This window comes from Lithobates pipiens, unplaced genomic scaffold (genome assembly GCF_037356315.1).
Source record: "Lithobates pipiens isolate NorthernLeopardFrog02 unplaced genomic scaffold, aLitPip1_a1.2 Scaffold_13, whole genome shotgun sequence".
NCBI lineage: Eukaryota > Metazoa > Chordata > Amphibia > Anura > Ranidae > Lithobates > Lithobates pipiens.
Window position 1 is genome coordinate 178,894,199 of NW_027507718.1, and position 21,121 is coordinate 178,915,319.

At 37.2% G+C, this 21,121-nt stretch overlaps 1 protein-coding gene across 6 annotated transcripts in view; it reads left to right on the top strand.

The window, feature by feature from the left end:
* Window positions 1-1,687: 1,687 nt before the first annotated feature.
* The window catches only part of CRLF1 (cytokine receptor like factor 1), a 206,874-nt gene continuing 187,440 nt past the window's right edge, over window positions 1,688-21,121 (top strand). The window contains exon 1 of one of the 6 annotated variants that reach the window (XM_077475934.1): window positions 1,688-2,052. In XM_077475934.1, the coding sequence (XP_077332060.1) occupies window positions 1,998-2,052 (55 nt within the window). In that variant the 5' untranslated portion in view covers window positions 1,688-1,997. The remainder of the gene's footprint in view (window positions 2,053-21,121) is intronic. The other 5 variants (XM_077475930.1, XM_077475929.1, XM_077475931.1 and 2 more) reach the window with 5 other exon arrangements.

Genomic DNA, 21,121 nt, shown 5'->3' on the forward strand with positions numbered 1-21,121 from the left:
TTTATTATTTATAAATTTTTTTGCAATTGTCTTATGATTATTAATGTATGGTGATAGGTTGTCTATCACTCTAGTTGTTTATGATTAATACGTTTTACACTTGTTTGTAATTAATGTTCACATTCTAGCGCCCCTATTATTACCATATTTTCAGCACGACAAGTTTTTTTCTCTTGTTTCTAGGGAGCAGCTATTAGTGTTTCACTTAGCTAGTATTGAATCACTGATTATTAAATTAATTTTTTTTCACATAAGTATTTTTATTAAGTGGCGCGGAGTTTATTTGCTGCTGTTTTTCAGTCATATTTACACATGTACTGTGGTACACTGAAGCAGAGCATGATCCCCTCCCTTCGGAGACTGGGCCCACAGGGCAGTATTCCAACATTATAAGGTCCCAAACACACCTCCTCGATGACCACTGCCTTGCTAAAGAAGCTGATGGTAAAGGTGATGGACTGACCAAGCATGTCTTAAGACCTAAACCCTAAGGAGCATCTGTGGGGCATCCTCAAATAGAAGGCGGAGGAGTGCAATGTCTCTAACATCAACCAGCTCTGTGATGTTGTCCTGGAGGAGTGGAAGAGGACTCCCGTGGCAACCTATGAAGTCCTGATGAACTCCATGCCCAAGAGGGTTAAGGCAGTGCTGGAAAATAATGGTTGCCCCACAAACTATTAACACTTTGAGCCCATTTTCACTAAGGGGTGTATTCACTTTTGTCATTTTTAGACATTAATGGCGGTGTGTTGAGTTATTTTGAGGGGACAGCAAATTTACACTGTCATACAAGCTGTACACTCACTACTTTATATTGTAGCAAAGTTTCATTTCTTCAGTGTTGTCAGATATAATAAAATATTTACAAAAATGTGAAAGGTGTACTCACTTTTGTTCTTGTTTTTTTTTTTTTTTGAGGGGGTTAGAGTTCAGCTTTAAGTTCTTTGGGAAATGAGGCCTCTGCAGGTGAAGAGATTGCTGAGATCACAAACCCTTTTTTGAGTACATTTGTATGGGTGCCAGGTGAGCTCTGTTATCCTTCTGGTTGTGTTTCTTGTCTAAGTATAATTTCTGATTAATTCCCTCTTTTTGACATTTGACTTTCCCCACATACATTTTCTTACATCATTCCTGGATATCCAGTACGTTTTAGTCTCTGGTTACACTACTCCAGCACTAGGAGGCTCCAAATTCCCAGTACACGCCAGCAGTCCTTTGATGGTTGCTACAATAATTTTGTGTGACATTTGTGGTTAGTTTTAAAATATGGGACAATCTTAGCAGTTGTAGGGCAATAAAGATGCATCCCCTCACATGTTCACTGTCAGTATATAACTTTTTCCTCTGCAAGTAAGGACTTTCTTTTTTCCATCAGTGCTAGCCTCTAAATTAAATGCTCATAATATTTGCCCTGACATTCTGACACAATAACTAATTTAATATTCTAATGATGACACACATTAGACTTTGGCAGGAGCAGTGATGTTCTGAATGACCTCATTTAACAACGCAGACAATTCCTTACCGTGACTCACATCTGACTTTCTTTTTTACGAAGCATGAGTGTAAAGAAAAAAAAAAGAATTTCAGGAAATGTCAGCAGACGTAAAAAGTAAAAACAGGGGGAATGACAAAAAGGGGGCAGCGGTGGAATAGTAAAGAATCCCTTCTCCAGTTCTGTAGGGCTTGGTAATTTTGGCAACCAATGTGGGCGGGGAAATGAATGGGACTACAGGCATATTTAGCTTGTCAGTTCTCAGTTGCTCAGACTTGCAAAAGGGTTTTCCTTAACAAGCTGTCGGTTTCCTTTTTATATGCTTCAGTTGCTTCCATTGCACAAGCTGAAAAACCTATAGTATACTAAAACCTCATAGACAAACTACTTCCTAACAGCAGTACCTACAAGCAAAAAAAAAAATCTCCAGGAATTTACAAGAATCAAGGTGGATTTTTTTTTTTTTTTAAAGCGCTCAAGTGTATTCAAAAAGCCTTGAAATATGATCGCTTTAGTGCTCCCATGGATATGCATGTTAATTGTGAACTCCTTGACTCGTAAGTAATATTCTTTGTATGTCTTTTAGGTAAATGCATGCACAGGTTTAACAGCAGTTTAAAGGCTGTGATACTTTGTCCACAGCAAAAAAAAAAAAATGACAGCTTTGAACTTACTATGCATTTAACATTAGCCTTTGCTGTAAACTGAATAATTGTTGCAGACAGATATATATATATATATATATATATATATATATATATATATCATATATCCAATTTTCTGTTATGAGTTACTAATTATTTAAAATATTAAAATGAATTATTTATTTTTTTCCTTTAGCTTATATATGTTGTTTGGATTTGAAAATCATTTATGTGTTTTAACTTAACAGTAAAGTGGAGTGGATTGCATTAATACTTTACAAATAAATAAGTTAATAAACTGCCATCCTCCTATCATAAAATGGAGATAAAGATGAAAGCACCGGATACGAGACTCTACATATAAACAGTAGTGGTACAGCTCTCAGCTGTTTAAGTGAAGCTTAGAACATATGAAGGCAAATGCAGTTGTTGAACAGACTTTTTTTAAATTGAAAAGGTACGTCCACATAAATCCTTCTGCCTGAGAATTGCCAGTGTTTCCGCTGTGCCTCTAAAATGCATGCTGAAGTTATTGTTTTAAAGCATAGTGAAAATATACAAAGCTGTAAGATTTGCTCTTTAGTTAGGAAAGGCAAGATCACGTGTAGCAACAACAACAACAAAAAAAAAAAGTCCATTTGATCTGGGTGCAATACAGCTTTTCCAACTGATGTGCATATGCACAGGAGATGTAAAGAAGGTCTGCAAAAAAAAAAAAAAAAAACGAATGTGGAAGTTTATGTGTGAATTCCTGATTTGACTTGCTTGAAGGAAAGCAGAAAATGTAATCTTCCTAGAGGTTCTTGGTAAGAGGGGTAAGCTGTTGCCTGCAGGAACATATTAATTGGAACAATAAATGGGGAACAGTTTTAAGTAGCATGGACATGGATGATGAGAAGCAAATAAGGCTTTTTAGGAATCTGCTGCTTAGTCCCACTGCTGCTCACTGCTTTCACTCATTCATTCATTCATTCTTCATTCATCCTTTATATTTGACACATAACAGGTTCATAAAGGGGCTCTGAGCATCACTCATATTTCCAAACACTCAATTTGGCATAGTATGTTTAATGAATGCTTGGTATGAGTGGGGCATATGCATATGATTTTATCTCTTATTTGCATTAATAAATGCAAAAGTGTGATTTGAACACTAATTTGACAATTGAATCTTGTTTTTTTTTTTTTTTTTTTATCAGAATATGTACAATTGAATTATGTGTTTTTTTATCAGAATATGTACAATTGAATCATGTTTACTTAAAATTTAGCAAACTCTAATCGTCCCCTTTAAGGATGGAGGGCAGGTATTTTTATTTCATTTTGCTAAAATCCACATGCAAAGATGATCACAAATTACTGCAAATAGCTATCTTAAGTATAGATTTTCTTTTTTACTGTTTTATGGTATAATACATATCACATATTTAATATAGTATTGGTCTGGAGCTGATAGCATGTTATTGTGGTGACTCTGTGGTCTGTGTGAATGGTGTTTAAATTTGGAAACATTGTTGTGCCTTTTAAGAAACAATACTGCTTGGCTGAGGTATCATATTGTTATCATTAACACATCAGAGTCAGAGGATCTGGTACTATACAGAACATAAAATAAATTTACATGTAAAGTCACAGCATATCTGCAGCGTACGAGAGAAAGCCAATGAAGCCTTATATACTTTGTGCAGATTATGGGAAAGCCCATAATTTTAATGCTTATAAGTCTTAGTCATTACCAAATTATTAAATGTACATGTGAACAGACAGACAGAACAGACATGTGAACAGACAGCACAATGCAGCCATATTGCATGTGTGTGTATACAGATTCATATGGTAGGCAAAATGTTCAGTATAAACTTCACTAATCATAGTGAACAAAACGTATTTTTGCATGTGCTACACGGTTAGGAACATTTGCTTTTTTTGTCTAGAAAAAGGGTTTCAGACTATTTTATAAGAATTTTATAAAACAGTTTTAATGTATTAATACATTATTTTTACATTTGCAATAATGCAAGGGCAGGAAAATATAGTGTCAGTCCTTTCTAAAATAGTTGTTGTGGTTCTCAGGAGTTCCATTTTGTGGAATAGTGATTTCACTACTTAGAGTTGTGACATCGTATACCTCTCGTGTTGTGCAGCCATAAACTTAAACATACCTTACTTACACTGTCGAGCTAAGACAGAAAACAGCTCATATATTTGCTTGAAACATTATAATGGGCAAGTGAAAGTTGTTAGTTAAAAATGACATTTCTGTTTTAAAATGTTCACGGTTTCTGTGAGTAATATTGATGACCACTTAATTTGTAGTATACATCTGAGAACTAATTCAACTATTCTGTCATTTGTGATCGCAGATAATACAAGTGCAATTCAGTAACAATCGTGGAGTAAAAATACTGCAGTTTGTGACGGGGCTGATTCTTTTTTTGGGGGATAAGGGAAAATCTGAGATTTGGCAGGAAATTTTTCAACTTAACCTTAATCAAGCAATTTACATTACTGCATGAATCCATGTTTACATGTTACTTGCTGAGGGACATGGCCTACCAGGGTGTTAGAAAGCCCTGTTTTCTTTAACATTATACACTAAAGGAAATATAATAATGTAGGCAGTGATTTTACGTTTTAAATTTCAGCCACCAATTTGGCCTGACTGCGCTTAGATTTTGGCCAGCATCTGTGTCAATGAATGCTGAAAAAGATTTTAATTTAATTTTCAGCTCAACGTTTGTACTGACTGTAAGTACAGACTGCTGGAACTACTCTCATTTCTTTCACTTTAACAAGTGGTCTGGTCTGTGCCGCTCAGTGACCAAGAAATTGTAATAAAATCAGTTTAACAAAGCAGACCTGGGGTCACATAGAATTGTACGTGTTAAAAACATCTTGTACTTGTTAAAACCATCTCCCTGTTTCTAAATTGCCTTGTTTCATCATTAGGAAACCTGCATAGAGTTCACAATACAAAAAAAAAAACTATGAACAGAAGTTGGATGCTTTTTCCAAATTAAAGATATTTTTTCTTTTGGTCCAAAGTGGCACCAGATGGGATTTGCAATCGTATGTTATTTATTAGAGTCTATTGGATGCTAGATGAGGCAAATAAGTAAAACTCCTTCAGAAATATGGCATCTATTGATTATAGGTAAAATAATGTTCTACAATGGAGTCAGTCTTTCCAATGCATTCCTGACTACTGAAGTTTTATTAGTCTTTGACCCTTATGATACTTGTAACATTGACTAAGATTTAATTGTTTAAGTTATATTGTTATGAAGTCGTTATGAAGTCATTCTCTCATTGTATATAAGTTCTGTGCATTTGCACAAAACACCCCAGAGAAGCATATTTAATGAAGATTTTTTGTTGCTTTTTTATTTCTGGCCTATCAACTTATATTCAGTACAATTATGAACAGACATCATTGCTAAAGTACACATGCACAGTGCTAAACTGTAGGACAATGTAAGTGTTTACAACTGTATAGCAGTTTGTTTATTTAGGGAGAATCGTATTAGATCAGAGCCAACAGTTGGTATCTGAAATGAGTAGGATGTTGTTTTTCAGGGACTTTTTATTCTTCTTTCCTAGTTTAGCTGACATAAGTTGACACATATGGGTACCTTGCCCAATGAGTACTGTCCAGTAGATATGCATGCTGGGTAACAAAGCAGTCCGCTCATTCCACAAAGAATTACCATAAGCCCTTCTGCATTAGTGCCTTTACTATGCTTAAACATTAGAGGTTTAAGTGGATTAGGGTCATATAACTGAAATGAGCACTAAAAACTCCCACACATGTATAGTAATTATCTATAAGTGCCTTTAACCTGGCTGTTTATCTCTCCTGAAAATAAACATTTTAGTACATACAGGATGCTAAGTAGATCAGTGCATTCAACTAAATCCTAAGGACATGAACACTTTACATGGCAGAATTTGTGTAACTACTGTAGACTAGAATAATATTGATGCATGTTCTTTCAGCTCTTAACTTGAAGTACAGTGTAACAAAACTATATCTAAAGGTAAAAGATAGATTAAAAATGAAAAGTATGCCAAAAACAAACAGAAAACATTATGCCACATCAAGCTTCTTCTCTAGCTTCCCTACCTGAAAATTATTGGATCATGCAAGTTTCAGGATTAAATAAAATATAGGGAGCATTTTTAAAAGAAAACCAGTGTAAATTGTGTCTAAACGAGTAAAACCTAATTACCAAATATAGTTCCCTGGATTCGTTTTACCTTTTTAGATATATGGCACAAATAAGCTAACAAATTACCCATAACTGAGTTATAAATAGGCAAAATCAATTAATATTTCTCATGACTAATCTGTGTTATTCTGTACTTGATCTATATTGTGCTAGGAATGGTAAACTGGTAAAAAAATATGGCTTGTGACTTTTTATATAAAAAAACCCTACAACTAAGTAGGGTATTCTCTATTCGAAATCATTGTGCTGATGCCTTTGAGCATATAATGCACATGTAATGTACACAATATTGGTATTTAGAGTATGCTTTACCAAAGGTTTACTAGGCCAATTAGTCTACTTTCTCTTTAAACCCATTCTCAGAATGAGGGGAAATTGCTTTTTTCACCTAATTAGGTTTCCTGTTTGAAATGCCTAAGTTGCAGCATTGAAGCACAGTCTAACTAATTTGCCCAACAGTAAGGCCTCTGAAATATTTTATTTTGATTTGTAAAATTTTCATCTAAGTGTAACCTTAAAATTACTATAACTAGTTCCTAATATTTCCAATGAAAGTACATCTTATACAGAGTTAGGCATGTTTTTGAGTATGCAGTACATCTATGAGGAACAAAATTAGTGTTGACCATGTAAACGTATATTCGTATTGCATGTAAATGTATTAGCGTATGCATGTCTGCTAGCGAAACTGACAATAAAACATTTACAATGGCACAAATGCAATGTGGATGCTTATTTGTTTATAGTATTCGGATAAAAAAACTCCCACTGAGTAAACAACATTATGGGGGTTATTTACAGAAGGCAAATCCTCTTTGCACTGCAAGTGCACTTGGAAGTGCAGTCGCTCTAAATCTGAGGGGTAGATCTGAAATGAGTGAAAGCTCTGCTGATTTTATCATCCAATCATGTGCAAGCTAAAATGCTGTTTTTATTTTCCTTGCATGTCCCCCTCGGATCTACAGCGACTTTACTTCCAAGTGCACTTGCAGTGCAAAGTGGATTTTCCTTTAGTAAATAACCCCCTATGAGTCTTTATCTTTGCTCTGTGTATAATTAGCCATAAGTGCCATGCTTTCTCATACAAATGTTGCTCTTTAATATTATGCAACTGATTTACTATATGAGTATATTTTGTTGGCCCAGCAAATTTGTACTCTTTTCAAACACCCAATTAGTTTAGAAAAAATGTATAAAGGGAAAAAAAAGACTTTGAACATAATTAAATATTTAAAGGAAGCAAAGGTTAGTTCGGCCAGCATAAAAATGACTCCTTTAGTGAATCAGGAGCACGTAGGTGTAAATAGATATGATTAGGGGAATGTCTTTATCAACCTCTGACTTAGTTAAGTTCCAGTTAAAACTGGAGTACTAAAGTACTAAAACTGGACAGTGCAAAATGTGGTGCAGCTGTACATGGTAGTCAATCAGCTTCTAACTTCAGCTTGTTCAATTAAGCTTTGACAAAAAATATTGGAAGCTGATTGGTTTCTATGTAGAGTTACACCAGATTTTGCACTCTCCAGTTTTGGTAAATCAACCCCTTTGTCTGAATTGCAGTTTGATGAAATATTCATTTTATGGTACATCTTTTGTTACCATGCCTTTTGTAACAGTTTTGGAAGTATGTGAGTAAGGAAAGTTTTAATACTTACCTAAACAATGTGAGTAGAGAAATAGAATAGAAGATTTCATACTTATGAAAAAAATAGGCATTCAGCACAACTAATACTACTTTCTTTGTTACTCTTTGCAATTATTTCGTAATAAATAAGTATAGCAAATTAATTACAGAACATCATGGAAATATATTAACACGTATGTGTATGTATTATTATATGCTATTTTTTAATCGTACCGTTTATTAACAGATAATCATACCCTCAATGTCCAATTCAATGAATAGTTTAACTGTATTTTAATTTTAAAACTTCATAAAACTACAATCACAGTATAAAAAAAGATAGCAAAATATCCAACTTGTATTGCATAGGTACAGGCGTGATCAATAAAGGGATGATTTGCCATGTGTAGTAAACTATATCAACTGCATAGACATTTTCAGACAAGTCTCTTTGGGTCATTGACATTTTGTTGGGCACTTGGAGGCTTAACTTGTAAAAACTCATTGCAGAATTTGGTGAACCATATCCTAAATATGTTTTTTTTCCTATTAAAATAGACCCACCCACAGCTTCTTCCACTCTGCATACATTACATTGCTAGCAGTGCTCCTTATGGAGACTGTTTTCCAGAGAATGGTGAGCATTTAAATCTGTAGGTAAGGACAAAAACATTTTTTGCATCTGTAAAATAAAAATATTTGCAAGCAAGAGATGAGGGGCAATTGCACCATTTTGTCAGCAATAAGCTGACAGAGACTGGATCTCTGAATAACTTTTAAAAAATTGAAACAGGATTCTCTGCATTATTGAATCTAAAATTGATATGTCAGATGACATCTGCATAACATTGATCTGCTCGCACAGTCCCAGCAAGATTTTTACAAGTTGTTGCCAGCTTGTATATGTTGTGACTTGCTGCTTTTTACATAAATACATATGGTGGCATCCTTATGATTTTCTTTCAGCTGCTCTGTTCCTAGCTACCCTTAATGTAAAACCAAGCTATTGACTTATTTTGAAGTCATATTGGTTAATAATAGGACTGATATTGTTCAATCCATATAGGGTCGATAATTATAAAAAGATAAAGAACACCTAAATTTATAAGCATACTGAACGTACTGACATTACTAGATTTGGCACCTTTATACCGACATTTTTTTTAGTCAATGCAAGCTACCATTTTCTGAACACATATGGCATGTTTATCTCAGTGATGTACCTCAGAAGTCTCATTTATCAAGTCATCGGAAAGAAAGAACTTATGGTACTCCATAGCAACCAATTACATTCTGTCATTTTTTCTGTGCAAGTTTGATGGTATATAGTAGAAAAAATTATTGTGCAAAGACAGCTTTTATTTTAGAAACTTAGCTGAGAGATAATCAAGAAAGATTTTATTGAAGTAATATTATTTCTTTTAAGAATAATATCCCCACAGGTCATTTATTTTGAGTATGATTAACTATTCAAAAATGCAGTTTGCTTGGAACACCTGTATTTATCATTTTAACTTTTACAACCCATTTAAGTTAGTTATGATAAAGATACATTTTTCATTATAAAATCTTAAATATTTCTTTTTACTAACAGTCATGCACTCAAGACATTTTGGAGATTAGGTCTAAAAATAGATCTTAGTAATGTTCTTCCAGACTTTGTATTTGGAGCAATACCATTTGGCAAGTAAAAAAGATAATTGTATCAATGTTTAGAAATTCTGAAGTTTTTTCACTATATTGGTCAATGAAAGCATCTTCTTAAATTGCAAATATTCTTTTATATACTTAAAATTGATTGTATTTTTGAGTAACAAACCTCAAGAAAATGTCCTAAAATTGGAAAAGATTTGAAAGAGGATGATCCAATCACTTCTAAAAATGGTTGTCAGGAAAGTTCATTTCAAATGAATTACAAATAAATATAAAGAACAAGTTGAATATTAAACATACATATTTAGAAATAATTGCAGGGTAAACCGTGACAGTGGTCTATTTAAAAATGTTTTAAAAAAATATTCATACAATTTTCACCGAAGAGTCATACACTTTTCAGTAGTAATCCGAGTAAAAAATGTGTGAGTTGTGGGTGAAAACATTTTTAAATAGATCCCGAAGTCTTACTTTGTTAATTTATGAAGACAGCACCATAAATAGTAGTAGGTGACATCTTTGGTGTTCATACTGTGAGTTGTTAGGGATTCGGTGCTTATCTAATGACAACCTGGAAATGTAATAATATCTGTGTAAGTTTCATAGAAGTTATAAAGTAACCTAGGCTGGATTTTCTGTAAATAACAATGTGGCGGGTGTTAGAAAATACAAAATCAGCTCACAAGAAGGCATTCATCCAGGCATCATTGGCAGGATTGTAACAATGACTATATGTGATAGCTAGGCATTTAGAGACTTTCTAAACATAGAACACATGTAAATCCATTTTATATATATGTTTGATGCAGTTTGACTCTGTTTGGAGAACGAACTAAACTGCCCAACCAAGTACTTGGCTTCTCGTCCAGCTTTGGTTTCTGGAGTCTATTTCACTTTTTCAGATTGCTTTAAATTCTTAGTAAGTATCTCCAGAGCATGAAGCTTAGTTTAAAAACACCATATCATCATGTCCATGCCTGGTGTGAAAACCAAGAGATGAGAATGCCATCAGGCTTAGAAAATAAACCTTTAATACAGAACACTGACAGGTGCATTGTAAAAGACCAATATAATGCTAAATTATCAACAAATTCTTAGTAGCATCATAAGAAACTGCAAAAAAAACAACTGCATTTTTGCTTCTTATCATTGTTGAGTATGTGCCTGGCAGTTTAACTGCTTGGTGTGGTTATAGTGAAGATTTTGCACACAAATACGTATACGTAAATGAGGTCTTTTATCTAAGGTCATGTTTGGAAAGATGACTACCTGCAACCTGGTAAATTGTATGTATGTGAATGTTGTATGTTCTTGTATTCATGATAGGTTCTATTTATATTTATGGATGAAATGAACTGTCATTTACACTACATAGTGTATGTACATAAGCAGATATCAGTGAAAAAAAAAAAACAGGCAATTGTGTCTTAATATTTTTATGTCTGCATTCTGTTTATTACAATTGCATTCTTCCATAGATATAGACATAAATAGACACTTTACTACAAGTGGGAACATGCTACAAAATGCAGTTCATCACCAAAATGAATGATAATGGTTTAGATGAGGATTGGGTGGTGAGCTGGTGGCCTCAATACATAGGAATTATACTATTATGTGGAGGGAGGATATATATATATATATATATATATATATATATATATATATATATATATATATATATATATATATATATATATATATATCATAATATCAAATTTTTTATCCAGATCACAAAAATTATTTTGCATTCCATCTTGATTCAATATTAGAAATGGGTACATAAATAAACTAGTTTTAGTGGTGGCATAAGAACCCCTGCCACTATCTAAAAAAATTATCCGAGGTTTGGTAATCATTACGTTTTTTTTTTGCAATAATATCACAGAGTTGTGAATAGGCACCTACATGTATCATGCATAATGATACATTTGACCTTTCTTGAACTATGTTGTTTATTCCAAAAGTGTTTAGTAGCTGGTAATAATTAAAACACTGGTTGATTCATAAGTTTAATAAGCATCATCATGTCTTTAATGTTTTTACCATGTGCGTTTTAATTAACACTAGGGTCACAATTTTTGGGGTTTATGTTATTTGCAGCAGTGCAGTTAATGTGCTTTTGCTTACGCAAATTCAACTTATGGAACTTTTGGAAATTCTTTTTTCTCTATTCATTTTCATGCAGCAAAATATGCAGTCATAAAAGATTGCAGGCATTGATAGAATGATACATTCAAAATACAGTTAAACTGACTGCATTTCTCACTATGAACAATAGACAAACATTTCTTGGAGGTAGAGGATGTTGGTATATTTGTGAAATGCAGCCGTTTTAAACATTGGGTTGGGTAAGGGTGGAGGCATTTTTCACAGGGCAAAGGATTTTTATTTTTTCCCTGCGCATGATTGGGTTAATTTAATAAATACATTTTTGTTTTGCATGGAGTAGGCATATGTCATCAGAACAAGTTTCTCTCTCATCCTACCTCCTGTTCCTGTGGCAACTCTAAAATGTTGAGTTTCTTATCACTTTCTGTACTGGAAGCAATAGGGTCAAGGACCAATAGTGAAGGGGAATTTCCCCAGTGGGGACATAGACAGCAATAAAAATCTTACAGGGTTTTGAAAATTACATATTTAATCCAAGCCTAAAAAAGGTTTACGCTTTACATAAATGTAGCTTAGTGAATAAGGTGAATCTGAATGATTTAAATGAACTTATCTTCATCTTAGTCAATAAGTTTAGAGAACCATAACTCTACTGAGTGAATATTCTAAACTTTTTTAGTACATCAACTGCATGGCTGATTTACTATTATAGCTGATATAGTTGTTTCTAATTATGTCCTTGGTGGCCAAAAGTTGGGAATATAGAGTCTTCTGTCTGGAATCCTTCTCCCTGGTAATTATGGTAATGTAGACTATAAAACATTTTTGTGTACTTTCTAATTAACCCCTTCCCACTGGAAGGACATCCATGGACATCCCCCAGATTCAGTGGTTATACTGGAATGATGCCTGCACCTACAGGCATCATTCCGATATGTATATTTTTAGCCGGTCATTCTCTTTCATGCAGAAGTGATCCGAGTGGCTAATTAGCCACTCGACCACTTCCACTTCTTCAGGTAGTGAAAGGGGGTCCCAGGCTCTCCTGTCCCATCAAGGTCCCAGGAGCGATGGGGCCAGCGGTGATGGCTGCCCTGAACAGAGAGAAAGGAACTGACATCATTCCTCTCTCTCTGAAACCCTAGAAACTGGGAGCGATGAGTAGTTTGTCACTAACGTTTATGCCTCTTTGTTTACCTAGCCGCCAGCGGCCAGTAAAGAAGTCAATCAGGCCATTCTGTGTCTAATAGACCCCAGATCTTTCCATAAAGAGAACCTGCCCATGCTGTCCCAAGGGATGTTGGTCATCCTGTGTGATAGCAATAAAGTTCATAAAAAAACTGTAAAAAAAAAAAAAAAAATTGTAGAAAGTAAATTATTAACAAAAATCTTTTTAAAAATATCCCTGTCCCACTGTGCTTATGCACGAATGTGAACACATATGTTACTCCCGCACACATATGAAAACGGTGATCACACCACACATGTGAGGTATTGTGGCGAATGTCTGAGTGAGAGCAATAATTCCTGCACCAGACCTTTTTTGCAACTCTAAACTGGTAACCTTGTAAAGGCATTTCAAGCATCACCTATGAAGAATTGTAAGCATGGTAGATTGCTGCCATTCCACGGGCAGATGCAATTTTAAAGCGGGACTTGTTAGGTATCTATTTACTTGGTGTAACATCATATGTCACATTATAGAAAAAATTGGGCTAACTTTAGTGTTTTTTTTTAACCACTGCAGCCCCAGAAGAATTTACCCCCTTCCTGACCAGAGCACTTTTTGCGATTCGGCACTGCGTTGCTTTAACTGACAGTTGCGCGGTCATGCGACCTGGCTCCCAAACAAAATTGACATCTTTTTTTCCCACAAATAGAGCTTTCTTTTGGTGGTATTTTATCACCTCTGCGGTTTTTATTTTTTGCGATATAAACAAAAAAATAGCTACAATTTTGAAAAAAACGTATTATTTTTTACTTTTTGCTATAATAAATATCTCCCAAAATATTTAAAAAAAAAACGTTTTTTTCCTCAGTTTAGTCCGATACGTATTCTTCTACATATTTTTGGTAAAAAATCGCAATAAGTGTTTATTGATTGGTTTGTGCAAAATTTATAGCATCTACAAAATAGTGGATAGTTTTATGGCATTTTTATTGATTTTTTTTTTTTTTTACTAGTAATGCCGGCGATCAGCAATTTTTATCATGACTGCAACATGGCGGACACATCGGACAATTTAGACACATTTTTGGGACTATGGCATTAATACATCGATCAATGCTAAAAAATTGCATTGATCACTGTAAAAATGTCACTGGCAGTGAATGGGGTTAACCACTAGGTGGCGCTGTATTGGTTTAGTGTGTCCTAGGGAGTGATTCTAACTATGGGGGGGAGTGGGGGGAGAGTGACACATCACTGATCAGCACTCCCACTTACAGGGAGAGCTGATCAGTGACAGTGTCACTAGGCAGAAAGGGGAGATGCTTGTTTACATTAGCATCTCCCCATTCTTCCTCACCATGAGACGATTGCGGATATCCGCACAGACATCGGGTCCGCAAGACCCACGATCGGGGTCACGGAGCTCCCAGCGCGTTTGCAAGCCACCTCTTAAAGGGCAATGTACAGGTACATTAACCTGCCTGTATGTGCCCTTCTGCCGCAGTATATATGCGTGAGGCGGCCAGAAAGCGGTTAATTCAAGGAAGTGTTTTTTTTCCCAAAAACATTATGTTTGAAAAAACAGCTGCGCAAATACCATGTGGCATAAAAAATTGCAACACCCACCATTCTATATGGCCTCTGCTAAAAAAAATATATAGATAATGTTTGGGAGTAGCTTTATATAATAAAAGTACATTTTTACATGTTGGAGCAAAGTGCCAGAATTGGACTGGATCGCAAGTGGTTTAAAAATATATATTTCTGTATATGTTAATGTATTTGTGACCTTTACAAGCAACCCAGATGGTCTCTTTTGATTTAAGAAACTGTTGAGGGCTCTCACTATAAACTTGTGTACCTACTCATAGCTTTAATTGTTACTTACATGCAGAAAATTATAGTATAAATTAGTAAGCATGTTTTACAATCTACATTGCCAAATGGCTCAATAAATACTTGGCCCTACATTGATATAGAGACAGCTGTATTAGTAACTGTGCACTATCCTATAGGTACAGGAACAGTGAGTAAGCAAATAGAAAGATTTTCAGAGATATAAAGTTTTTGTTGGCCAATTGCTGCTTAAAGAGGACTGGACTATAAAACAAAGTAGCAAAAGGGGGTATATTAAATAATGGTGAATTTTTAGCAAATTTTTAAATGCACTCCAAAAGAAAGAGCTTTAATAATGGGTCTTGAGAGGTGAACAGACATTGATGAAGTTTTATTTCAACATTTGAATGAGACACAAGGCTGAGGAAGATGATCTTGTGCCTTATCAAAACATAAAAATAAAACGTCATCACTGGGTGCTCACCTCTCAAGACCCACGGGTGCCGCTCTATCTTTCGGATTATATGTACGTCATGCTTTGCTGAGTGCCTAGACTCATTTTCTCTTGGATATTTAAGCATGTGGCAGCTACTGAATTATATATTTACCTGTATATATCTATATAAATAATATGCCTGCTGCAAATTGGGGTATTAGGGTAGAGCCTTGACTGTTGGTAGCAACTATACATAAATACTATGCTGTAAAATGTCAGTGAGTAGGTAGCAGGTCAATATGCTAGTGTTCCTGTATCATGTAACACAGAGCTACAATATAATATTATATATGTTTAAGGAAAGTAATAATTTACAGGCCATTCCATACTCCCATTGTTTTTCTTATCCTTCAGAATATACTGTTATTTACAAAGAGCAATACAAGACAGAGCCATTCTGTATAAGAAATCCACTTCAATACCACTTTACAGAGGCTGTCTGCCACATCACGCAAACCTGATTCATAAGACAATACACCCAGGAATTGTGCTGTCTGTTTACATGAAAGGATTGGAGCAGTAGTATAGGTTTGTGTAGCCTCCAAGATAGATGACCCTAACAGAGTACAGCTTGTATTTCACACATAGCAATTTGCACCACATATTGTGTATTGTGGAATCCCAGTTGGGTAACCAGCTTATAGACTTTCCATGAATTTTGATGTGGGCTTTTACTAGCTATGGGCTAGATATAGATATACATTTAGGTTTTTGTGCATTTGCTAATTTTTCCATACCTAAGTAGGATACTTTTGTTTGATTTATAATAGTGTTGCAGCCTATAAAAAATTAGTTAACATTCATTTATTTTTTAATATGTCATTTATTAACCTTAGTTTTTGTTCAGTTGTAATTTTAAACATTTATATGACTTTCTCTTTATATGGTGTAATTACATTTTCGCATTTTGCTTCTTATGATACATTTGTTTTTCCAACACATTTTCCATCTACCATAATTTCCAAAAGCTTCCTGCTTAATTAGGGTTCTTTTTTTCCTATTCCTGCTCTTTCTCTGTAGTAGACTCTTGTCCCTGCATTCAGTTCCGATAGATAGATCATATTGATGACAGATGTGTGGGGTGGGACATTATACTCACCTTTAAAAGAACAGAAGTCCCCATGACATCAAATGCAATTTGGTTATTTCCTAGCACTTAAGTATAAATTAGTGGATCATTAGCTGTTCATTTCAATATACTGTAATATAATAAACAGATCCACATGGTGAAGCAATCTGTTCTTGCTCATTAAATAAAATAACATTACTCCATCCCTCTGTCTTATTAGGAAATATGTTTGTTTTGCTTTAGTAATGTCCCATACAAAGTAGTCTTGTTTAACACATCTGTGGTGTTTAAAGACATGTGGCTGTTGTTAATCGGGATGGGCCAAACGGACCCCTGTTTGGTTTGCACTAGAACTTTCGAACACCGGGAAAGTCTGGAACTGAATAACGGACCCTATTAAAGTCAATGGGACCCAAACATCAAAAATCAAAAGTGCCCATTTTGAAGGCTTATATGCAAGTAATTGGGTACACAATGGTTATAGGGGTTCGGGTCCTGCCCTGGGAGACATGTATCAATAAAAAAATAGTTTGTGAAAAACATTTTTAAATGAGCAGTGATTTTTTTCTATATTTTAAAGTGAAAGCATAAACATGGAAAATTCCTTCCAATATAGTGCCTGAGGGGCCCCCTTAGTCTACCTGTAAAGTGGCAGATCTGTACCATGTCTAGAATCTGCTGCAGCAATAATTGCATTTATAAAGCCATAAAAAAAATTCCCTGCAAGCTGCTTTTATTTTGCTCCGCAACAGTTGGGGAGCCAGTGTGTATGATGAGGCCACAATGTAGCGCACTAAGAACAAGATTAGAGATTTTTTGGATACATTCTGGTGTCAATTTGACTTTCGGATAGAATTAACGGGTGCGTAAAAATTGGTCTTTGGGTGATGAAAGCAAGAACTGGCCTTGCTGTAAAAAAATTGCAATAATATGCACCTGTCAAACAGGTGCAGAAAAATTGGTCTTTGGATGTCAGGGGCGTCTTTACGCTGTAATTCCATAGAGATACTCCTTGATGAAAGCAAGAATTGGCCTTGCTGTAAAAAGTTGCAATGATATGCACCTGTCAAACAGGTGCTGAAAAATTGGTCTTTGGGTGTTGGTGTCACCTTCCCACCGTAACTCTATAGAGGTACTCTTAATGAAAGCAAGAATTGGCCTTGCTGTAAGAAAGAAATTGCAATAAAATGCACCTGTCAAACGGGTGCAGAAAAATTACTTTTTGGGTGTCAGGGCAGCCCAACAACTCAATAGCATACTGGGCAAGTTCTGGCCAGTTGTCTATTCTCATGACCCAGTAAGTCAGTGGATCGTCAGTTGGAAAGCTCGCCATCTCTGTTTTGGCCCCAAGGTAATTGTCCACCATGTGATGCAGACGCTGCCGATGGGATGTAGAAGCTGACAGCCCTGGGCGGCGAGGACTAAAAAAATTCCGAAATGCCTCACTTAGGCAGACGCCTTCTCCAACGCTCCTCTCTTGACCAACAGAAGACTCAAAACTATGTTTTCCATGACACTGTAACCTACTTTAACGTGTCCTCAAGAGATATTATCTTCTGCACTCTCTGTGGGGACAGGATGAGTTCTGAGACCTTCCCCTTATAACGGTGGACAAGGAGGATTGGCAACCAGTAAGTATCCTTATCCTTTATGCAACGTATTATTGGGTCCTTTTGCAGTCTTTGAAGCATGAGGTTGCCCATGCACCTCAAATCTGCAGAGGCTTGAGAAGCAGACTCCTCGGGGTCACTCAGGATGACAGCATATGGAACTTCCTCTTCCCAGCCATGTACTACTCTCAAGGGTCCTGGGGTTGGTAAGCCATCGATTACAGATTGACGCATGCCTTCCTCTTCTTCGAAGCCTACGAAAGTGCCAGCATCCTCCTCCTAATCCTCTCCCCTCTCTCCTCCTCTGTGTTCTGTGACATTGGAATGATGGTGCCTGGATAAAGTGGGCCTTGAGAGGAAAAGAAGTCCTCCTCTTGCTACTGCAATTCTGCCTCCAAGTACCCTGTTCATAATGCCACGCAGACTCTGCTCCAGCAGGGACACAACAGGGATTGTGTCACTGATGCATGCACTGTCATGGCTCACCATCTTGTGGCCTCCTCAAATGGTGACAATACAGTACATGCATCCTTAATGATCAGCCATTGGCATGGGGGGAAAAAAGCAGAGGCGGTCTGAGCCTGTTGTCATGCCGTCATCGCACAGTTACTCATTGACGGCCCTCTGCTGCATGTATATCCGCTGCAGCATTGCCAAAGTCGAGTGCCACCTGGTGGGCATGTCACAAATCAGGCGGTTTACAGGTAGGTGTAATTCCTGCTGAATTTCAGAGCACCTGAAATGGCTACAGACTCTTCCGGTCTGTTTTAGTACATCTTGCAACCCTGGGTATGTACTTAGAAAACGCTGCACCACCAAATTGAGGACATGTGCCAGGCATGGCACATGTGTCAACTTTCCCTATCTAAGCCCTTGTACACACGGTCGGAGAATCTGTCGGAATGAGTCTTATCGGACCGTGTCGTCAGATAATCCGACTGTGTGTGGTATGCATCGGACTGATTCCGTCCGAATCTCCGTCCGACCCAATTTTCCAACATGTTGGAAAGATTTCCCGACCAACTGGGCCGGATGGACCTAATCCGATCATGTGTAGAGCATTTTCATCGGACCAAGTGCCACGCATGCTCAGATAAAATTCCTACATCAAAGCTATTGACTACTAGCCTGAACGTAGTCCCATCGTAACGAAATTACGTCATCACGTTCTGAAAGATCGGATTTTTCGTCAACTTGGCCCGACCGTGTGTATGTAATAGTTTCGGACACAATCCGTCGGACTAAATCCGACGGACAAAATCCGACGGATTTGGTTGGCAAAATCTCAGACCGTGTGTACGTGGGCTAAGGGAGGACAGAAGGTTTGAGCCTTTATCGCACACCACCATTCCTGGCTCCAGCTGTGTGAACCACCTCTGGACTTGTCCCTGCAGAGCTGCAATAATCTCTGCTCTGGTGTGGTTCCTGTCCCCTAAACACACCAGCTGAAGCACTGCATGGCACCTTTTAGCCTGACTCATGGAATAGCCCTTTGAATGCTTAGGGGGTACCTGAGGTTCATAGGACAATTCTGCAGAGGAGGGCATGGAGGTGTCAGAGGAGGAGGGTGGTAGAGCTCACAAGTCTGGCATCATCACCACCAGCTGTATGGAGATGTGGGGGCACAACAAGCTGCAGCACCAAGCCCTGTCCTGCATCCTTTCGAGTTGCATGCAGCGTTACCCAGTGTGCTGTGAACAAAATATATCATCCCTGCCCATGCTTGCTGGACCACATGTCAGCAGTAAGGTGGATTTTACGGCTTGCTGCCTTGCTCAATGATGCCAGAACATTCCCTTCCACGTGATGGTAGAGAGATTAAACAGCCTTACGTGAAAAGTAGTAGCGACTGGGAACCTGCCATTGTGGTATAGCACATTGTGCAAATTCACAGAAGGGGGCAGAATCCACCAGGCTGAAATGCAGAAGTTGGAGAGCCAACAGCTTTGACAAGCTTGCATTTAGGCGCTGGGCATGTGGGTGGCAACAGTCTACAGCTGGTGGTGTTCGGCTGGCAGATGTTTTGCTAGGGCCTGGGACACCCTGTGCTATACCATCATCCCTGTCAGTGGAGGCTGCTGAGATGTAATGACTCGGTATAGCAGGGGCAGACTGAAGTGGGTAAGGAGGAGGAGGAAGAGGGACAGATTTGTGCCCCTTTTGTGTGGCTTTTAGGTGATCTTGCAAATGGGCTGAATGGTTGGATGTTAAATGCCTTGTTAAGCATGTGGTACCCAAATGACTAGTGTTTTTGCCACGTTTGATGTGCCTGAGACACAGTTTGCAGATAGCAACAGTGCAATCTGCTGCAGATCTGCTGAGCTTTTGGGAGTGGGCCGGGAGATAACAGCTGCAGAATGTGATGGAATAGACTGGATGCTCTCTACTCTTTCTTGACGTCGGCTTCCTTGGGGTTGTGCCACCTCACCTTCAGTTTCCTCCTCTGCTCTATCTGGCACCCAAGTCACATCAGTGACCTCGTCATTATCATCATCATCTCCATCTCCTCCATCTTCATCATTATCCTTACCACTGGAGACCACTTGGCTTTACGCTGCGGCTGGGGGAACATGAATGCCAATTTGTCTACCAGTGTTCTCCCCTCTCTCTAGGCTCATGTTCCTGTCATCCTCAACCTCAGAACCAACATCTGAATCCAGTAATGGCTGGGCATCATCAAGGAGCAAGTGGCTGATGCTGTAGTCAAATAACTCAGCTGACTCCTCCATGGTTGATGTTGGGGTTATGGCAGGAATAGATGTGGAAAAGGAAGCAGGTTTATCCACTCTGGCAACTGCATGGTACCGCACACTTGTCTCTGCTTGCATGAGAGAAGATGAGGAGGATGAAGAAGGTTTAGTAAGGCAGTCAACCACCTCCTCTGCATGCTTTGACTGGATAGCATGGGCAAACTCACTAAACAGAGGAACTGATGCCCTGCTGAGGTAAGTAAATGATGTTAAACTGGCAGTAAGGCTCACAGAAGTAAATGGCGTTAAATTGGCAATAACGCAATCAAATAGACAATGTATCTGTATAAATGATATAAGGTCTGGTATTAAAAGTAACATTTTTGTCTTTGCAGATGACACTAAGCTATGCAGTGGCATAACGTCCCTACAGGATGTCTGCAATTTACAAGCTGACCTCAATGCACTTGTCTAATTGGGCGACTATGTGGC